The sequence below is a fragment of the Coregonus lavaretus genome (genome assembly GCF_964263955.1).
Source record: "Coregonus lavaretus genome assembly, chromosome: 14".
NCBI lineage: Eukaryota > Metazoa > Chordata > Actinopteri > Salmoniformes > Salmonidae > Coregonus > Coregonus lavaretus.
In genome coordinates, this window is record NC_140001.1 from 17,294,039 (window position 1) to 17,315,851 (window position 21,813).

At 45.8% G+C, this 21,813-nt stretch overlaps 1 protein-coding gene across 1 annotated transcript in view; it reads left to right on the top strand.

Annotated features, from left to right (window-relative positions):
• Nucleotides 1-738: 738 nt before the first annotated feature.
• shoc1 (shortage in chiasmata 1) overlaps nt 739-21,813 on the top strand; it is a gene marked incomplete at both ends in the record, with an annotated part of 41,076 nt that continues 20,001 nt past the window's right edge. The window contains 14 exon segments of the mRNA XM_084176188.1: nt 739-833; nt 1,677-1,752; nt 2,050-2,179; nt 2,442-2,526; nt 2,684-2,721; nt 2,724-2,887; nt 4,216-4,357; nt 4,360-4,388; nt 4,502-4,573; nt 11,068-11,130; nt 11,134-11,209; nt 11,335-11,451; nt 11,603-11,732; nt 21,701-21,812. Of these exon segments, the coding sequence (XP_084032314.1) occupies nt 739-833; nt 1,677-1,752; nt 2,050-2,179; nt 2,442-2,526; nt 2,684-2,721; nt 2,724-2,887; nt 4,216-4,357; nt 4,360-4,388; nt 4,502-4,573; nt 11,068-11,130; nt 11,134-11,209; nt 11,335-11,451; nt 11,603-11,732; nt 21,701-21,812 (1,329 nt within the window).

The window sequence follows — 21,813 nt, forward strand, 5'->3', positions numbered from 1 at the left end:
TGCACCAACCCACACAACACATCCACGTTGATGCAAACACCGGGAATAATTAATTCCACCCTATTTGATTGATCAAACAGGATGACAACCACTAGTAATGAGATATACAGTGAGGGAAAAAAGTATTTGATCCCCTGCTGATTTTGTACGTTTGCCCACTGACAAAGAAATTATCAGTCTATAATTTTAATGGTAGGTTTATTTGAACAGTGAGAGACAGAATAACAACAACAAAATCCAGAAAAACGCATGTCAAAAATGTTATAAATTGATTTGCATTTTAATGAGGGAAATAAGTATTTATTTGACATGCGTTTTTCATGAGGCCTTCATCTTCAAGTTATTTCCCCCCTCCCTTTCACCGTTCCAGACTTTTTAAGACCTCTGAGAATTGAGAGGCAGCAGAACAACATGACCAAAAAGGGAATCAGGAACAAGACCAAGAACCCATAGTGTGGTACATGAGGATAGAAGATTCCAAAGACCACAGAAGAAACCAAAACTACAAACCAGACTAAACTGCTACACCTCACTCTGTATCTAAGGGGTCTGCACTTTAAGAAGACCACAGGGTGGACCACCGCCAGGTAGCGCTCCACACAGATACAGCACTGGAACAGGGGATGACAAATCCAGATAAAGCCCCACATGAATTCCGCCACTTTTCCAAGAGCCTCCTTAGGGATGTAAGTGTATACAATCATAAGGGGGGTACCTATGCAGTAGAGGATCTCAGTCATGCTCAGGTTGAGGGTGAAGATCTCTGCAGCCACCCCAGGCCCAGTCAAAATCAGCCACACCACCCAACCGCTAACAGGAAAGCCAATCACAAAGTTGGTGACATGGAAAACTGTAAAAAAAATATATACATCGAAGAGTAGTCAAGTCCAGTTGAGTTGCTATAGGAGAGGTTGGAGACTGCAGGGTGTTCATTGTCAGTGGTGTTCATCTCAAACCAAAGGATTGTCTACCTTCTTTTTAAATAAAATAGCTGTCAAAAGTCAATTTCTCCTAATTTACGACAAAATACTGTACTTTGCTCTCAAACTTGTCCAATATGTCAATAATTTCTGAATTGGCATGCATTTCAGAAGTCAAACAAATTAATATGTTGAAGACAAAATACGATGTAGTCCCGTGTAGCTCAGTTGGTAGAGCATGGCGCTTGCAATGCCTGGGTTCTGGGTTCAATTCCCATGGGGGACCAGTATGAAAAAAAAATGTATGCTCTGGATAAGAGCATCTGCTAAATGACTAAAATGTAAAAATGACACAGTAATATACTCTATTTTGACCTTTTTTTTTTGCTCGCATTAATCATTTGTTATTTGAATATATTTGAAACTCAAACAAACCTTGGCTGACGGAATGCCCTTCTCTTTAGTAGTGATGAAAAACGTTTCCTTTGATTTATCTGTTGTATCCGACACAGAGTCCAAACACCTGTGTTAGTTTGTGTGTTTATGTTCCTGCAGCAACTGGCTCATATGAGTTCAAAGCACCATGTCACCCAATATTGTAGGCTATTGAGTCATGCAAATACAGCATGACATGACCAATATCCATAATTTAAGGCTGCCTCTTTGATAAGACCAATGTATTAAAATGATGCACAACAGGTACTACTCGGCTCTTGGCTCTACAGTCATGCTCTACTTTTGTTTGTCCCCCTCCAGGTCTGAAGATGGGTGCACTTTCTCAAGTCATATTTTCTCAGCAGTCAAATACAGAGCTCTCGACTATGCTTTTGAGGTGAGAGAGCTACTTAGGCCTTTCCCCTCTGTCTAAAGCCTGTGTGTTAGCCAATGATTTATCCACAGTTTATTATTTCTAGTTAACATAAATTAGTGTTGTGTATTGTTACCAAACCTGTGTTCAAATTCTCTTTGAAATCTTTTGCTTTAGCCTGCCTGGAGTTCCAGGTGGGCGGGGTTTGCACTTTTATATTGGTTTCATTGCAACAGGCAAACTCAATCGAGCACAGCTAAAGTATAGTAGTATTTGAACCTTGGTCTGGTTGTTACATTGCATTGTTGTCTCAATCTATAGGCTTCTACTAGTCTCAAGTTGACCATGAATTGGCTGGCCTTGCCGATGCCCCACCATCTGGGCAGCAGTGACCTCTACCCCCACACTGGAAACCCCCCTGAGGTCACCTACAGGAAACCATGGAGCAGAGGTATGATGAGTGACTCTTTTAATTTATATCATCTGCCCAAATCTACCTGACTACCCAGCAGTTCTACCTAGCTGCCCAGCAGTTGACCCAATTCCAAGGTTTTTTGTAATGTAGATGTAAATGTTTTCAATGTATATGGCTCAACACAGATTTGAAATATTATGATTATCTATAGGAATGAGTCTAAACATTCATTTAATTACATCAGCAGTGGTTAGATAATGACTCGTAAACAATGTTTTCCTATTCCTTGTTTTGACAGGAAATGTGATTTCCACCTGCAAACTGTTTGTCAGTGGATCTGTACTAGATGACTTGGGGACTAAAGGACAACCAGAAGTAAATATGTATTTTCATTTGAAAATATGTAGCTAGGCTACTGTACACCTACAGTATGTGTGTTTAAATACAATCTGAATGCTTAAAAGTTCAACAGAGTTGACAGCTGGGAGGTTACTGAAGGACTATCTGACAGGGTTTTCTCATCATGATGTCAGTTTTCAGGCTAAGCGTTAGTCTGACCCAGGTGAGACGGGATCCTCTGGGGTGAGCTCCAACCCCAACTCACAGCTTGATTTAGATGAAGCAGTGTGGCTCCCAAGAGAGGCTAGGAGGGACAAGGGACATGTTGTCTGCAATGAATCATTTAGCAAGAGCACAGCAGAGCAAAAGAGCCCAAGGTATCAGCATGAGGATATATTCGTACACTGTATATCAGTCAATGTAATTTCCCTGTTATTGGATGAATAATGATGAAAATACCTTGATTTGTCTTTATTGTGCACTCAAACATACATGATCAGGGAAATCCTGTCCTAAGGTACCTGATATAAGATGTGTCTATGTCAATAGGGGTAAGTTAAAAGAAACAAGTCGCACAATATCTACAGTACCAGTCAAAAGTTTGGACACACCTACTCATTCAAGGGTTTTTCTTTATTTTTAATGTTTTCTACATTGTAGAATAGTGAAAACATCAAAACTATGAAATAACACATATGGAATCATGTAGTAACCAAAAAAGTGTTAAACAAATCAAAATATATCTGAGATTTGAGATTATTCAAAGTAGCCACCCTTTGCCTTGATAACAACTTTGCACACTCTTGGCATTCTCTCTACCAGCTTCACCTGGAATTCTTTTCCAACAGTCTTGAAGGAGTTCCCACATATGCTGAGCACTTGTTGACTGCTTTTTCTTCCTTATTGGTGTCCTTTAGTAGTGGTTTCTTTGCAGCAATTCGACCATGAAGGCCTGATTCACGCAGTCTCCTCTGAACAGTTGATGTTGAGATGTTTCTGTTACTTGAACTCTGTGAAGCATTTATTTGGGCTGCAATTTCTGAGGCTGGTAACTCGAATGAACTTATCCTCTGCAGCAGAGGTAACTCTGGGTCTTCCTTTCCTGTGGCAGTCCTCATGATAGCCAGTTTCATCATAGCTTGATGGTTTTTGCGACAGCACTTGAAGAAACTTTCAAAGTTCTTGACATTTTCCGGATTGACTGACCTTCATGTCTTAAAGTAATGATGGACTGTCATTTCTCTTTGATTTTTTTAGCTGTTCTTGCCATAATATGGACCTGGTATTTTACCAAATAGTGCTATCTTCTGTATACCACCCCTACCTTGTCACAACACAACTGATTGGCTCAAATGCATTAAGGAAAGGAATTCCACAAATTAACTTTTAACAAGGCACACCTGTTAATTGAAATGCATTCCAGGTGACTACCTCATGAAGCTGGTTGAGAGAATGCCAAGAGTGTGCAAAGCGGTCATCAAGGCAAAGGGTGGCTACTTTGAAGAATCTCAAATATAAAATATATTTTGATTTGTTTAACACTTTTTTGATTCCATATGTGTTATTTCATAGTTTTGATGTCTTCACTATTATTCTATAATGTAGAAAATAGTATAAAATAAAGAAAAACCCTGGAATGAGTAGGTGTGTCCAAACTTTTGACTGTTACTGTATGTGGACGTGCTAATTTAACCAAACCCGCATTTTATGTCTCAAATCTTGTCATGCCAGAGGCGGTGCTGTTTGTTGATCACTTGACACAGCTCAAGAAACGTCTGCCCTCCTTGAAAGCCACCATGTCCAGACTGAGGAACCTGCCTGTGTCAGACCAACTTCTCAGCACCACTGGAGACACCCTGTCAAAGGAATCTATATTCATGTAGGCAACAGGGTTAGGGTCAATTCAGTGAACTCCGGAAGCGAAATGAAGTGAAATTAATTAATTAATTGAAAAAATCCTCATAGAAAACAACAGGCAATTTTCCATTTATGAGTCACACTGAGTGTACAAAATATTAGGAGACCTTCCTAATATTGAGTTGCGCAAACACTGACGAGGAGTTTAGCAAAAAGTCATTGTTGAATGAAGCGGTAATAATAGAGGACACCAGTGTTTCCTTTAGGATTTTCTTCAGCAGCGGTGGCGTGGTGGTGGGCGTGGCCAATTGCCTGGTCTCTGACCAAAGAGACAACATTTTGCTGTTTTAAAGCAAATTTCCTGCAATTCTACACATTTTGCCATGGGGCGGAGAGAGCATTTTAGTTTTAACGCTTGTATCCTGCAATTCTACACATTTTGTCATGGGACTGAGAGAAATACTTTCAGTTTTAAAGCTAATTTCCTGCAATTCTGTCACGGTTCAGACAGACGACCAGAGGACCACAATTGCGTCACACCAGAAAGTTTATTAAAACTTAAGGGAAAAGGGAAGTAGGGAGTGAATGAAGGCTCCAGGGGTAACAGGGATCCCGTCCAATGTGCTGGGTCTGTGCCCCCCCCAGTGGCAGCGATGCGTCCTATGAAGCCGGTGGTGGGTGGTCCAGAAGTCCTGGGGGGGGGAGACACAGACACAACAGGGCGGAATGAAACAAGGCAGCAGTACAGTTACAGGGAAATCCAAAATACGTAGTAGCAAGGCAGAAGGCTGGTCAGAGTTACCGGGATTGAAGAGTAGTCAGGAGTCGTTATGGCAGAAGCAGGTCTGGATCTCCTGGGGCAGAAGAGTATCCAAAAATCAGGCAGGTCCGGGGTCACAAAACCAGGGTGAGCCAGAAGCGCGAGCAAACAGGTTCCGGGTGTGAGCTTTGCAGACGATCTGACACCGGAGAGCTGAAAGACAGGGCCTTAAATACTGGGAGAGGTAGTGGGTAATGCAGCGCAGCTGGCAGAGTAATTAGAGCAGAGCAGAGCAGGGACAGGTGGAGCTAGTTAGGCTGAGTAGAGAGAGTGGTGAGCAGAGTGGAAGAAAATTAAGGTGGTAACCCGGTGGAGTGAGAGGCTCATGACAGAACCCCCCCCCCAAGGGACGGCCCCAGAAGTCCCAAGAGCAACACCACGCCGGGCGGGAGGAGGGGAGCCGGAGGAGGGCTAGAACTCCTCCGAACGGTCCGAGTGAACGTCCTCATCCTCGGAGGAAGCCGGAGGGCCGTGGTCGGGAGATGGGACAGGTCCCGAGACAGGATCAGGCACAGGACAGGAAGCCGAGCGGGCAGGACGGTTAGGGACCCCTCTGGGGCGGCCCCTACGGATTGCAGGTTGATCAGGATGCCGTTGGTGGAAAGCGGTGATGAGAGTCCTATCCACAATCCGACTAGCTGGCACCCAGGTCCTTTCCTCAGGTCCATAGCCCTCCCAGTCAATGAGGTACTGGAGACCCCTACCCCTCCGTCTGGACCGAAGCAGGCGGCGGACGGTGTAAACCAGACCACCATCGACGAGCCGTGGAGGAGGAGGACAAGGCGCAGCAGGGACCAGCGGACTCTCATGGATGGGCTTAATCTTAGACACATGGAAAGTGGGGTGCACCCTCAGGGAATTAGGCAGTTGGAGCCGGACAGCAGTTGGGCTAATCACTCTTATGATAGGGAATGGGCCAATGAACCGAGGTGCCAGCTTCTGCGACTCCACCCTGAGTGGCAGGTTCTTCGATGACAACCACACCCTTTGACCAACATGGTAGGTGGGAGCAGGAATTCTCCGACGGTTGGCCCCGGTAGTGTAGCTGGCAACGGATCTGAGGAGTGTGGCTCGGGCTTGTGACCAGGTGCGGCGACATCGACGGGCAAAAGCAAGTGCAGATGGGCAAGTAACCTCCTCTTCCTGGCTGGCAAATAGAGGAGGCTGGTATCCATAAACACATTGGAAAGGGGACATACCGATGGCAGAGCAGGTCAGAGAATTGTGTGCGTACTCCACCCATGTCAATTGCTGCGACCAGGAGTGGGGGTTGCGTGAAGTCATGCATCGCAGTGCCTTCTCGAGCTCCTGATTAGCCCGCTCTGACTGCCCATTGGATTGGGGATGGAATCCGGAAGTCAGACTGACTGTGGCTCCCAGCAGGTGACAGAACTCCTTCCAAAAAGCGGAGGAGAATTGTGGACCACGGTCAGAAACTACATCCTTTGGCAGTCCGTGGATCCGGAAGACGTGTTCCAGGACCACCTGGGCGGTCTCCTTGGCGGTTGGGAGCTTGGGGAGGGGAATGAAGTGTGCCATCTTGCTGAAACGGTCAACTATGGTGAGAATGACGGTCATGCCACTTGAAGGGGGCAGCCCCGTGACAAAGTCAAGGGCGATGTGAGACCAGGGACGTCTGGGCACAGGCAGGGGCTGCAGCAATCCGGCTGGGGGCTGGCAGGACGACTTGTGTTGGTTGCAGATGGGGCAGGCTTGGACGAATTCCCGTACATCCTTTCTCAGAGAGGGCCACCAGAACCTCTGGGCGAGCAGGTTGTAAGTGCGGGTGGAGCCAGGGTGACAAGCTAGGCGGGAGTCATGTCCCCACTGAACGACCTGGGACCTCAGGTCTTCGGGGACAAAAAGGCGGTCAGCTGGGCAAGTGCTGGGACCTGGCTGGTTACGGAGAGCCTCCAGCACCTGTTCCTCAACAGCCCAGGTCAGAGCTGCAACGATGCAGGGACTTGGCAGAATCGACACAGGGTCCTTGGAGGGGGTGTCATCCTTCTGGAATTGACGGGAGAGGGCGTCTGGCTTGGTGTTGCGTGATCCAGGCCGGTATGACAGAGTGAAATTAAACCTGGTGAAGAACAGGGCCCAGCGGGACTGCCTGGAGTTCAACCGTTTGGCCGTGCGGATGTACTCCAAGTTCTTATGATCGGTCCAAACGAGAAATGGAATGGTGGACCCCTCCAGCCAGTGACGCCACTCCTCCAAGGCAAGCTTTACAGCCAGCAGCTCACGGTTCCCTATGTCGTAATTGCACTCAGAGGGGGACAACCGACGTGAGAAAAAGGCACAGGGATGGAGCTTCCTATCCTCCGCAGCCCACTGAGAAATCACAGCACCAACTCCCACATCCGAGGCGTCCACCTCCACAATGAATTGCCGGTCCACATCAGGCATCTGGAGGATGGGAGCGGAGGTGAACCTCACCTTGAGGGTACTGAAGGCTTTGTCGGCTGCTGGGGTCCAGGTGAAGGGTTGCTTGGTGCTGGTTAGAGCAGTGAGAGGGGCAGCAACGGTACTGTAGTTCCGGATAAACTTTCTGTAGAAGTTAGCAAACCCCAGAAACTGTTGCAGCTTCTTTCTGTTCTCCGGAACTGGCCATGAAGTGACTGCTGATACTTTGGCAGGATCCATTTGGATACTTCCCTCTGCCACTATGTACCCCAGGAAGGCCACTGTCTTGACGTGAAACTCACATTTCTCTGCCTTGGCGTAGAGGGAATTCTCCAGAAGACGATGAAGGACTTGCTGGACATGGCGGGTGTGTTCAGACAGGTTTCTGGAGTAGATTAAGATGTCATCCAGGTAAACGAAGACAAACTTGTTTAACATGTCCCGCAGTACATCATTCACTAGAGCCTGGAACACAGCAGGAGCATTGGTGAGGCCAAAAGGCATAACCAGATACTCGTAGTGGCCTGTTGGTGTATTGAATGCGGTTTTCCATTCATCTCCCTCCCGGATCCGCACTAGGTGGTAAGCGTTTCTGAGATCCAACTTGGTAAAAACAGTGGCTCCCTGGAGCAACTCAAAAGCAGAGGTGAGCAGAGGCAGAGGGTAACGGTTTTTCACTGTGATGTCGTTGAGTCCCCTGTAGTCGATGCAGGGGCGAAGAGATCCGTCCTTCTTCCCCACAAAGAAGAAGCCAGCACCAGCAGGAGATGAAGATGAACGGATTAATCCTGCGGACAGAGAGCCATTGATGTAGTCCTCCATGGACTTTCTTTCAGGAGCAGACAACGAATAAAGACGACCCTTTGGAGGGGCTGTTCCAGGGAGGAGGTCGATGGCACAGTCGTACGGTCGGTGAGGGGGCAGAGATGTGGCTCTTGCTTTGTTAAACACCTCTCTGAGACCATGGTAGCATTCTGGGACATTGGAGAGGTCAGGAGCGGAGTTAGTAGGTACTGGCCGAGGGGGTAGTGCGGCAGCAAGCAGGCAGGTTCGGTGGCAGTCCTCTCCCCACTCCCTGATCACCCCGGTCACCCAGTCGAGCTGAGGGTTGTGCCGGCGGAGCCATGGGTAACCCAGGATGAGGGGTTGGCCTGGAGAGGGGAGCAGGTGAAACTGGATAGTTTCTTGATGGTTTCCGGACAGACCCATCGAGACCGGGGCCGTGACATGAGTGACCGATCCGAGTAAGTGTCCGTCCAGTGCCCGGGCAGGAATAGGAGGTGTCAAACGGAGGTTCTCCAGTCCCAGTTGGCGTGCCAGCTTGATGTCCATTATGTTGGCTTCGGCGCCAGAATCCACCAGAGCAGCCAGGGTGTGAGTTGAGTCAGAGAGGCGGAGGTGAACTTGCAGCAGGGGTTTGCGGTCGGAGGACTGGATGGTCATTGAACTCAACCGGACTCCCCCTATGCCCGGTGAGCTTCGGCCCTTTAAAGGGCAGGTTACCACACGATGTCCATCACCTCCACAATAGAGGCAGAGGTTTGAGGTGAAGCGGCGCTGGCGCTCTGCAGGAGTGAGAGAGGCTCGCCCAATCTCCATAGGCTCAGACTGATCAAGCTGACCTGGGTGAGTGGCAGTAGATGACAGGAGCCCAGTCGGATCTCTCCGAATGCCGGTAGTAGGTGGACCTTGGCGCCCCCTCTCACGACGACGGGTCTGTATCCTTCTGTCGATCCTGACAGTCAGTGCGATGGCTTCATCAAGAGTGGAAGGCAGTTCATGGGAGACCAACTCGTCCTTGATATAGTCAGCCAAACTATGGAAGAACGCGTCCACCAACGATGGTGTGTTCCAAGAACTTCGTCTAGCCAGGGTTCGGAAGTCGATGGAATGGTCTGCGACTGTACGTCTGCCTTGTCGAATACTGAACAGTTCACGAGACGCCTCTGCGGTTGGTGAATCCAGGTCAAACACCTTCAGCATCTCCTCAGCAAACAGGTCGAAGGTTGCACATGCGGGGGTTTGACGTTCGAACTCTGCTGTTCCCCAGAGTCGAGCTCGGCCCGTCAGGTGAGTGATGGCATACCCAACTTTAGCCCCCTCCGTGGCGAAGGTCCTTGGCTGCAAGGAGAACTGAAGTCGGCAGCTAGTCAGGAATGGCCGGACCTGGGTTGAGTCGCCGTTGAACCCCTCGGGGTTTCCAATCTTGGGTTCCGGAGCAGCGGCTGCAATGACCGGGGCAGGTAACTCGGGGGCAGGGCTGGTGGGCAGACTGGCTGGGGTAAGGTTGGTGAGGAGTTGAATGATCATGGCGAGTTGTTGTTGCTGCTGCTGGAACTGCTGCTCATGCTCATCGGTTTCCATGTCGGGGAAAGTGTGCGCTGAGTCCATAATGGTCAGATCGTACTGTCACGGTTCAGACAGACGACCAGAGGACCACAATTGCGTCACACCAGAAAGTTTATTAAAACTTAAGGGAAAAGGGAAGTAGGGAGTGAATGAAGGCTCCAGGGGTAACAGGGATCCCGTCCAATGTGCTGGGTCTGTGCCCCCCCCAGTGGCAGCGATGCGTCCTATGAAGCCGGTGGTGGGTGGTCCAGAAGTCCTGGGGGGGGGGGACACAGACACAACAGGGCGGAATGAAACAAGGCAGCAGTACAGTTCAAGGGAAATCCAAAATACGTAGTAGCAAGGCAGAAGGCTGGTCAGAGTTACCGGGATTGAAGAGTAGTCAGGAGTCGTTATGGCAGAAGCAGGTCTGGATCTCCTGGGGCAGAAGAGTATCCAAAAATCAGGCAGGTCCGGGGTCACAAAACCAGGGTGAGCCAGAAGCGCGAGCAAACAGGTTCCGGGTGTGAGCTTTGCAGACGATCTGACACCGGAGAGCTGAAAGACAGGGCCTTAAATACTGGGAGAGGTAGTGGGTAATGCAGCGCAGCTGGCAGAGTAATTAGAGCAGAGCAGAGCAGGGACAGGTGGAGCTAGTTAGGCTGAGTAGAGAGAGTGGTGAGCAGAGTGGAAGAAAATTAAGGTGGTAACCCGGTGGAGTGAGAGGCTCATGACAAATTCTACACATTTTGCCATGGCTTATTCCGTGTTCTTATGCTATCTGAGTGACTCAAGCATTATAACAAAATCACTAGCACCCTGCCATGACATTTAAAAAAAAATTGATTCTCTCTGACTGTGTAGTGTTTATTGTGGATCTTATAAAAAAATATATATTACTCCTTTATCTTTTATGCATACTTTATATCTGCTTTATATCTGGTTTTAGTCATTTAAGTTTACACTGCCACATTTGTTCTACAACCGAAAATTATTTACAAAAAATAAAAATACATCTTGGAGTGGCAGCAACGATTTAGCAGCAGCGGCCCGCCACTGCAAATGAATATAGGGGAAACACTGGGACACGGAGGAGGAAGATGACATAACATATCTGTTTAGGAAATAGTTACCAGATTGAATGATTTATTTCGACAATGTTATTAATTTCTTATAGTCTCTGATGCTACCTGTTGAATTGGACACCTGCACACTCAAGAGGGAAGATTTCATCCCCTTTTAAAATATTCATTACCTATTGAATGTTTTACCTGAATTGATAGAGGACCAAACCTCTTGCCTGGATATGCTCACTACAGGTGAGGGATAATTCTGTCAAGGACCAACATTTACCGTGTCATCTTTTTATTTAACCTTTAGCCAGGTAAGTCATTGAGAAGAAATTAGCATTTCCAATAACAACATGTTTTATATGTTCTTTCAGCTACTCCCTCAGATGCACTGGTGTCAGTGGACATTTCCCAGTTTGAAGTGCCAAGGCTGACAGTCAATGACTCTTACTGTGAGATGGATGAAATCCTGATGGATCTCAAGTCATTAGGTACAATACTGTCAATTTACTGTAGATCTCACTGTTTCTCATGTGTCAAGAGTCAGTGAATAAACAAAATGGCTACTTACACTGTACAGTGTATTATCGACATACGGTGTAACCAAATCCATGTGTGAATAATTCAAATTTCTCTCCTCAGATCATTTGATGTTGCCTACTCAGACGGAGATGGACCTGCCCCTCACCAACTCTCCCAAGCCCAGCCTGACCCAGATCTGTCTGGCCTCCTCCCATCTCCCAGCCGAGCAGATCTCTCCAGTCTACAAACAGTAAGTCAACTCTTGGCCTATGACCAGTGTGGGGGTAAGACTAGGGAGATAATGTCATGTACTTTTCATAGCAGAGGTACATTCCTTGGCATTTTCTACCACTACAGATGCTACTTCCTGACGGGCCGCCCCCAGGTGGTAAGGGTAGGTAACAACACATCTGCCACACTGATCCTCAACACGGGGGCCCCTCAGGGGTGCGTGCTCAGTCCCCTCCTGTACTCTCTGTTCACCCATGACTGCATGGCCAGGCACGACTCCAACACCATCATTAAGTTTGCCGACGACACAACAGTGGTAGGCCTGATCACCGACAACGATGAGACAGCCTATAGGGAGGAGGTCAGAGATCTGGCCGTGTGGTGCCAGGACAACAACCTCTCCCTCAACGTGACCAAGACAAAGGAGATGATTGTGGACTACAGGAAAAAAAAGAGGACTGAGCACGCCCCCATTCTCATCGACGGGGCTGTAGTGGAACAGGTTGAGAGCTTCAAGTTCCTTGGTGTCCACATCACCAACGAACTATCATGGTCCAAACACACCAAGACAGTCGTGAAGAGGGCACGACAAAGCCTATTCCCCCTCAGGAGACTAAAAAGATTTGGCATGGGTCCTCAGATCCTCAAAAAATTCTACAGCTGCACCATCGAGAGCATCCTGACTGGTTGCATCACCGCCTGGTATGGCAACTGCTTGGCCTCTGACCGCAAGGCACTACAGAGGGTAGTGCGTACGGCCCAGTACATCACTGGGGCAAAGCTCCCTGCCATCCAGGACCTCTATACCAGGCGGTGTCAGAGGAAGGCCCTCAAAATTGTCAAAGACTGCAGCCACCCTAGTCATAGACTGTTCTCTCTGCTACCGCACGGCAAGCGGTACCGGAGTGCCAAGTCTAGGTCCAAAAGACTTCTCAACAGCTTCTACCCCCAAGCCATAAGACTCCTGAACAGCTAATCATGGCTACCCGGACTATTTGCACTGCCCCCCCACCCCATCCTTTTTACGCTGCTGCTACTCTGTTAAGTATTTATGCATAGTCACTTTAACTCTACCCACATGTACATATTACCTCAACTACCTCAACTAGCCGGTGCCCCCGCACATTGACTATGCAACGGTACCCCCCTGTATATATAGCCTCCCTACTGTCACTTTATTTTACTGTATATATAGCCTCCCTACTGTCACTTTATTTTACTTCTGCTCTTTTTTTCTCAACACTTTTTTGTTGTTGTTTTATTCTTACTTTTTTGTTTAAAATAAATGCACTGTTGGTTAAGGGCTGTAAGTAAGCATTTCACTGTAATGTCTGCACCTGTTGTATTCGGCGCATGTGACCAATAAAATTTGATTTGATTTGATTTGATTTGACTTATTTCAGGTTACAGGACACGGCAACCTGCAACAGTGTGTGTTCTGAGGTTTCATCACTAAGTGTGCAGCCCCATATTCGTAGTACAGTACAGTGCATTCGGAAAGTATTCAGACCCCTTCACTTTGTCCACATTTAGTTATGTTACAGCCTTCTTCTAAAATTGCTTTTTTCCCCCTCATCAATCTACACACAATACCCCATAATGACAAAGCAAAAACAGGTTTTTAGAACATTTTGCACATTTATATAAAAAATAAAAACGGAAATACCACATTTACATAAATATTCAGACCCTTTACTCAGTACTTTGTTGAAGCACCTTTGGCAGCGATTACAGCCTCAAGTTTTCTTGGGCATGACGCTACAAGCTTGGCACACCTGTATTTGGGGAGTTTCTCCCATTCTTCTCTGCATATCCTCTCAAGCTCTGTCAGGTTGAATGGGGAGCGTCGCTGCACAGCTATTTTCAGGTCTCTCCAGAGATGTTCGATCGGGTTCAAGTCCAGGCTCTGGCTGGGCCACTCAAGTACATTCAGAGACTTGTCCCGAAGCCACTCCTGCGTTGTCTTGGCTGTGTGCTTAGGGTCGTTGTCCTGTTGGAAGGTGAACCTTCGCCCCAGTCTGAGGTTCTGAGCGCTCTGGAGCAGGTTTTTATCAAGGATCTCTCTGTACTTTGCTCCGTTCATCTATCCCTCGATCCTGACTAGTCTCCCAGTCCCTGCCGCTGAAAAACATCCCCACAGCATGATGCTGTCACCACCATGCTTCACCGTAGGGATGGTGCCAGGTTTCCTCCAGACGTGACGCTTGGCATTCAGGCCAAATAGTTCAATCTTGGTTTCATCAGAGCAGATAATCTTGTTTCTCATGGTCTGAGAGTCCTTTAGGTGCCCTTTGGCAAACCCCAAGCGGGCTGTCATGTGCCTTTTACTGAGGAGTGGCTTCAGTCTGGCTACTATACCATAAAGGCCTGATTGGTGGAGTGCTGCAGAGATGGTTGTCCTTCTAGAAGGTTCTCCCATCTCCACAGAGGAACTCTGGAGCTCTGTCAGAGTAACCATTGGGTTCTTGGTCACCTCCCTGACCAAGGCCCTTCTCCCTTCGATTGCTCAGTTTGGCCGGGCGGCCAGCTCTAGGAAGAGTCTTGGTGGTTCCAAACTTCTTCCATTTAAGAATGAAGGCGGCCACTGTGTTCTTGGGGACCCTCAATGCTGCAGAAATGTTTTGGTACCCTTCCCCAGATCTGTGCCTCGACACAATCCTGTCTCGGAGCTCTACGGACAATTCCTTTGACCTCATGGCTTGGTTTTTGCTCTGACATGCAATGTCAACTGTGGGACCTTATATAGACAGGTGTGTGCCTTTCCAAATCATGTCCAATCAATTTAATTTACTACAGATGGACTCCAATCAAGATGTAGAAACATCTCGAGGATAAGCAATGGAAACAGGATGCACCTGAGGTCAATTTCGAGTCTCATAGCAAAAGGTCTGAATACTTATGTAAATAAGATATTGCTCAGGTGCATCCTGTTTCCATTGCTCATCCTCCATGTAATAAATGTGCAAAAAAATCTAAAAACCTGTTTTTACTTTGTCATTATGGGGTATTGTGTGTAGATTGATGAGGAATTGTATTTATTTAATCCATTTTAAAATAATTTTAAAAAATAAAAAATAAAAAAAATATTTTTCTTTTCAACATGTCGGCTAATCTTTTTTTTTTTCAACATGACAGCTAAAAGGCACAGTACAATCTACAGTACGTGTCAAACTCATTCCACGGAGGTCCGAGTGTCTGCGGGTTTTCGCTCCTCTCTTTTAATTGATTAATGAATTAAGGTCACTAATTAGTAAGGAATTCCCCTCACCTGGTTGTCTAGGTCTTAATTGAATGGAAAACCCCAAAACCCGCAGACACTAGGCCATCCATGGAATGAGTTTGACACCCCTGATCTACACTATGTGAACTTCACCACAAAGTATACTATGTGGTGGTCATCACTATTGACGACTGTAGTATTTCAGAGGTAATTAGGTTTTATGTTGTCTCTATGTGTAGGTACTGGTGATAGTAACAATGGACTCTGACTGTGCCAGAGCTATGCTCATTAAAGGTCTGAGCCAAGTCATAGGTAAGGAAACTTTACTGCTTCTTTCAACAAACTTTATCTAATATTGTGTAGTTTGTACTACTCAGTAATGCCAATTCAAGCAGACATGGCCTATTGCGGTGCATTTATCTTACACTTGCTCTTGGTTGTTGATGTAAGGGATAATCAATGAGGGGCTATGCGTTCTATGGAAAATAATGAACAACGTGTAAGGTGTGTTACACAACACGCTAGCGGAGTGGAACTGACCATCCATGGAGTTGCATTACTTTCCAGAGAACGCATAGAGCCCCGAGTTGATTATCCCTTTTATACCATGGCTATAATTTAACACGTGCCGCTAGAAATGTGTTCCTTTGCCGCTAGAAATGTGTTCAACATCCACCGAAGTAGCTAGCACGTTTACTAGATAGCTACAGTAGTTGCCATGGTAACTAAACAAAAATACTTGCTAGTTTAGCTAACCAAACCATCAATCCTAGCTTGCCATTATGAAAATTGAATTCAACAATGCTTTCAAAAGCAGCTCAAACTTAGAACATGTAAGAATTAACTATAGCCATTGAATTCTACTGTGCAAATATACTGTGTGTTATAGGAAATTATACAACTGGTGGGTCTAATCCTGAATGCTGATTGGTTAAAACCGCATTCCAGCCGGTGTCTATTCCACAAGTTACCACCGACCAAATATATGACGTTAAAATGCCTATTTACTCTGTTCTATCTGACTGCGCAATCCATTGTCTCGTCACCCCAGCCAGGCACTTTAGAAACGTGATCTCTGCTATAAAAAGCATCTAGACATTATCTCATATTTATTTTAGACTAACATTTCGTTTTCAACAGCGGAGATTTGAATAAACCTTGCTGTCTGTCTCTCCGACATTTGCAAAATTGTTTCAATATTCAAATTCGATCTCCAGATGTCCCATAGTAATGAACGTGTCGGGAGTCAGGACGAGAGACAAGCAGGCGGCTTTTCTCAGCCAGTCTTTCCAGCTTCAGTTTGAAGTGATTGTGTTAGCTGTGTTATTAGCTAGCTCCTCTGAACAAGTGTCCTGACGAGAGAGCACATTTTCTACGCCAGGCAAAATCACACATCATTAGCTCATTGTTATGGATGTATCCAAATAAATGTCACTAAAAAACAGCTTAAACAAATGCAAATGCAGCTACTTTTGTTATTCTGGTTGCACTGTTTGACGTGACTGTAAGTTAGCCGTAGTTGGCTAGCTAGCAAGCAAGGGATAAGAACGTTTCCAGCCAGAATGGCAATGGAACATTTAGAACAAACTACTGGGTCACGTCCATAGATACAGAACAAAAAGACTGAACGACTGGGTCGTGTCTCTGGCAACTGAACCGATAGAACGAACAACCAGTAGGCTTGGGTAGCAACCCTAGATTTGTGTCGGGACTACAGTTCCTTCGGAAAGTATTCAGACACCTTGACTTTTTCCACATTTTGTTATGTTACAGCCTTATTCTAAAATCGATAAAATAAAATCCTCAGCAATCTACACACAATACCCCATAATGACGAAACAAAAACCGTTGATTTTTTATTTTTGCAAATGTATTAAAAATAAAAAACAGAAATACCTTATTTACATACGTATTCAGACCCTTTGCTATGAGATTCGAAATTGAGCTCAGGTGCATCCTGTTTCCATTGATCATCCTTGAGATGTTTCTACAACTTGATTGGAGGCCACCTGTGGTACATTCAATTGATTGGACATGATTTGGAAAGACACACACCTGTCTATATAAGGTCCCACAGTTGACAGTGCATGTCAGAGCAAAAACAAAACCATGAGGTCAAAGGAATTGTCCGTAGAGCTCCAAGACAGCATTGTGTCGAGGCAAAGATCTGCAGTGAAGAATGGGAGAAACTCCCCAAATACAGGTGTGCTTGTAGTGTCATACCCAAGAAGAATCGAAAGGTGCTTCAACAAAGTACTGAGTAAAGGGTCTGAATAGTTATGTAATATTTGCGTTTTTTATTTTTGATAAATTAGCAAAAATGTCTAAAAACCTGTTTTTGCTTTGCCATTATGGGGTATTGTGTGTAGATTGATGAGGGGGGGAAAACAATTTAATCAATTTTAGAATAAGGCTGTAACGTAACAAAATGTGGAAAAAGTAAAGGGGTCTGAATACTTTCCCGAAGGCACTGTATATCTTGTGGAAGGATGAAATAGTATGAATACATTTATCAAAATAATGTTTTTTATTAAAATGTCAATCATTATTTGAATATGTTGGTAACCCGTTGTATATAAGTGAAAATGCCCTCGAAGCCAGTGTTTGGAGGATATATTGGCACGGTAACAACACCCGTGCCAATATCCTCCAAACACCGGCTTCGAGGGCATTATCATTTAAATAATGCACGCTCTAGAATGCCCTTCAAGACAATCAGAAACAAGTATTCAACAATGCCTCCTGAGGAGAGTAGAAGTAAGCGAGAGGGTGCCAAAGTGCTAGAGAGGTGTGTATCTCTCAAAGCTCTTCATTTATACATACTTATTTTGTATATGGGAAATTCCATGGTAACAGAATGACGGCACAAACAGCACAAACCGTAATTCTGTTACCAAACTTTGCATCTGCACTGTTCTTTAAGTAAATGTGTTTTTGTAAAATGTTCAGTGTAAATTGTTAAAAGTAGTCATTGTGCATATGGTTGTATGGTTTGTTTAACTTTGCAATCATTGTTTTTTGTTTGACATACATTTTAAAGTGACAAATCTCAGTCTCAGCATCACTCTGTTACTGTAGAATTGCCCATATAGGAACTGTTATTGAGAAAATGTACTTTTATGCCCTCTCCCTACTCCCAGCCTGCGGCATAGCTTCTGTGTGGTGGTGTGTAGTCAGCACATGGGAGCAGATTTCCCCTGGCACTGTTTCTCCCTGGTGGTGGAGTACGACCACACAAAACACTCCCCCTGGGCTGCTGTCTACACAGAGAGGAACATCACACACATCACCTTTCAGACCAGGATCCCTAACTCTGGTTCATATCAAATTGATTTTTTAAAAATTGTGTTAATTGCTTCCTGGCAATTTCTCATGAAATTCTGAAATGATCAATCAGTTATGATAATCAATTCTCCTTTCACCAATTTCCATTTGTGTGTGCTTGTGAGTGTGTGTGCTTGCATGTGTGTGCGTGTGCATGTGTGTGTATTAATCCTTCAGAGAGTGACCCTGAGTCTTGGTCCCTTGAGCAGAGTGTCCCCTTAGTGTTTGTGATGTAAATCAACATACGTTTTCCTACTGAATCATTTGAAGTCACTTCTGAAACCAGTTGACTTCATTGGCCTTATTTTTGGAATAGGTTTGAGGTTTAAGCATGTAAACTCAGCAAAAAAATAAACGTAAAAAAATATAATTCATAAAAATCCAAATACCTTCACATATCTTTCATTGTAAAGGGTTTAAACACTGTTTCCCATGCTTGTTCAATGAACCATAAACAAATAATGAACATGCACCTGTGGAACGGTCGGTAAGACACTAACAGCTTACAGACGGTAGGCAATTAAGGTCACAGTTATGAAAACTTAGGACACTAAAGAGGCCTTTCTACTGACTATGAAAAACACCAAAAGAAAGATGCCCAGGGTCCCTGCTCATCTGCGTGAACGTGCCTTAGGCATGCTGCAAGGAGGCATGAGGACTGCAGATGTGGCCAGGGAAATACAGTGGGGGAAAAAAGTATTTAGTCAGCCACCAATTGTGCAAGTTCTCCCACTTAAAAAGATGAGAGAGGCCTGTAATTTTCATCATAGGTACACGTCAACTATGACAGACAAATTTAGATTTTTTTTCTCCAGAAAATCACATTGTAGGATTTTTTATGAATTTATTTGCAAATTATGATGGAAAATAAGTATTTGGTCACCTACAAACAAGCAAGATTTCTGGCTCTCACAGACCTGTAACTTCTTTAAGAGGCTCCTCTGTCCTCCACTCGTTACCTGTATTAATGGCACCTGTTTGAACTTGTTATCAGTATAAGAGACGCCTGTCCACAACCTCAAACAGTCACACTCCAAACTCCACTATGGCCAAGACCAAAGAGCTGTCAAAGGACACCAGAAACAAAATTGTAGACCTGCACCAGGCTGGGAAGACTGAATCTGCAATAGGTAAGCAGCTTGGTTCGAAGAAATCAACTGTGGGAGCAATTATTAGGAAATGGAAGACATACAAGACTACTGATAATCTCCCTCGATCTGGGGCTCCACGCAAGATCTCACCCCGTGGGGTCAAAATGATCACAAGAACGGTTAGCAAAAATCCCAGAACCACACGGGGGGACCTAGTGAATGACCTGCAGAGAGCTGGGACCAAAGTAACAAAGCCTACCATCAGTAACACACTACGCCGCCAGGGACTCAAATCCTGCAGTGCCAGACGTGTCCCCCTTCTTAAGCCAGTACATGTCCAGGCCCGTCTGAAGTTTGCTAGAGTGCATTTGGATGATCCAGAAGAGGATTGGGAGAATGTCATATGGTCAGATGAAACCAAAATAGAACTTTTTGGTAAAAACTCAACTCGTCGTATTTGGAGGACAAAGAATGCTGAGTTGCATCCAAAGAACACCATACCTACTGTGAAGCATGGGGGTGGAAACATCATGCTTTGGGGCTGTTTTTCTGCAAAGGGACCAGGACGACTGATCCGTGTAAAGGAAAGAATGAATGGGGCCATGTATCGTGAGATTTTGAGTGAAAACCTCCTTCCATCAGCAAGGGCATTGAAGATGAAACGTGGCAGGGTCTTTCAGCATGACAATGATCCCAAACACACCGCCCGGGCAACGAAGGAGTGGCTTCGTAAGAAGCATTTCAAGGTCCTGGAGTGGCCTAGCCAGTCTCCAGATCTCAACCCCATAGAAAATCTTTGGAAGGAGTTGAAAGTCCGTGTTGCCCAGCGACAGCCCCAAAACATCACTGCTCTAGAGGAGATCTGCATGGAGGAATGGGCCAAAATACCAGCAACAGTGTGTGAAAACCTTCTGAAGACTTACAGAAAACGTTTGACCTGTGTCATTGCCAACAAAGGGTATATAACAAAGTATTGAGAAACTTTTGTTATTGACCAAATACTTATTTTCCACCATAATTTGCAAATAATTCATTAAAAATCCTACAATGTGATTTTCTGGATTTTTTTTTCTCATTTTGTCTGTCATAGTTGACGTGTACCTATGATGAAAATTACAAGCCTCTCTCATCTTTTTAAGTGGGAGAACTTGCACAATTGTTGGCTGACTAAATACTTTTTTTCCCCACTGTAAATTGCAATGTCCGTACTGTGAGACGCCTAAGACAGCGCTACAGGGAGACAGGACGGACAGCTGATCGTCCTCACAGTGGCAGACCACGTGTAACAACACCTGCACAGGATCGGTACATCCGAACATCACACCTGCGGGACAGGTACAGGATGGCAACAACAACTGCCCGAGTTACACCAGGAACGCACAATCCCTCCATCAGTGCTCAGACTGTCCGCAATAGGCTGAGAGAGGCTGGACTGACGGCTTGTAGGCCTGTTGTAAGGCAGGTCCTCACCAGACATCACCGGCAACAACGTTGCCTATGGGCACAAACCCACCGTCGCTGGACCAGACAGGACTGGCAAAAAGTGCTCTTCACTGACGAGTCGTGGTTTTGTCTCACCACGGGTGATGGTCGGATTCATGTTTATCGTCGAAGGAATGCGCGTTACACCGAGGCCTGTACTCTGGAGCGGGATCGATTTGGAGGTGGAGGGTATGTCATGGTCTGGGGCGGTGTGTCACAGCATCATCGGACTGAGCTTGTTGTCATTGCAGGCAATCTCAACGCTGTGCGTTACAGGGAAGACATCTACCTCCCTCATGTGGTACCCTTCCTGCAGGCTCATCCTGACATGACCCTCCAGCATGACAATGCCACCAGCCATACTGCTCGTTCTGTGGGTGATTTCCTGAAAGACAGGAATGTCAGTGTTCTGCCATGGCCAGCGAAGAGCCCGGATCTCAATCCCATTGAGCACGTCTGGGACCTGTTGGATCGGAGGGTGAGGGCTAGGGCCCTTCCCCCCAGAAATGTCCCGGAACTTGCCTTGGTGAAAGGTGCCTTGGTGAAAGAGTGGGTTAACATCTCACAGCAAGAACTGGCAAATCTGGTGCAGTCCATGAGGAGGAGATGCACTGCAGTACGTAATGTAATGTTACTTTTGATTTTGACCCCCTCCCCCCTTTGTTCAGGGACACATTATTCAATTTCTGTTAGTCACATGTCTGTGGAACTTGTTCAGTTTATGTCTCAGTTGTTGAATCTTGTTATGTTCATACAAATATTTACACATGTTAAGTTTGCTGAAAATAAACACAGTTGACATTGAGAGGACGTTTCTTTTTTGCTGAGTTTAGTTAGGTGTGATGTATGGATGATGTCTCTTTGTTGCAGGTATAATATGACTGTATTGGAGAGAAGCCACTCTCAGTCCTTACGGATGCTTGGAGGGACTCGCCACTATGCTGTGATTACAGTAGACAAGAACACTGCCGTCATCATTCAGG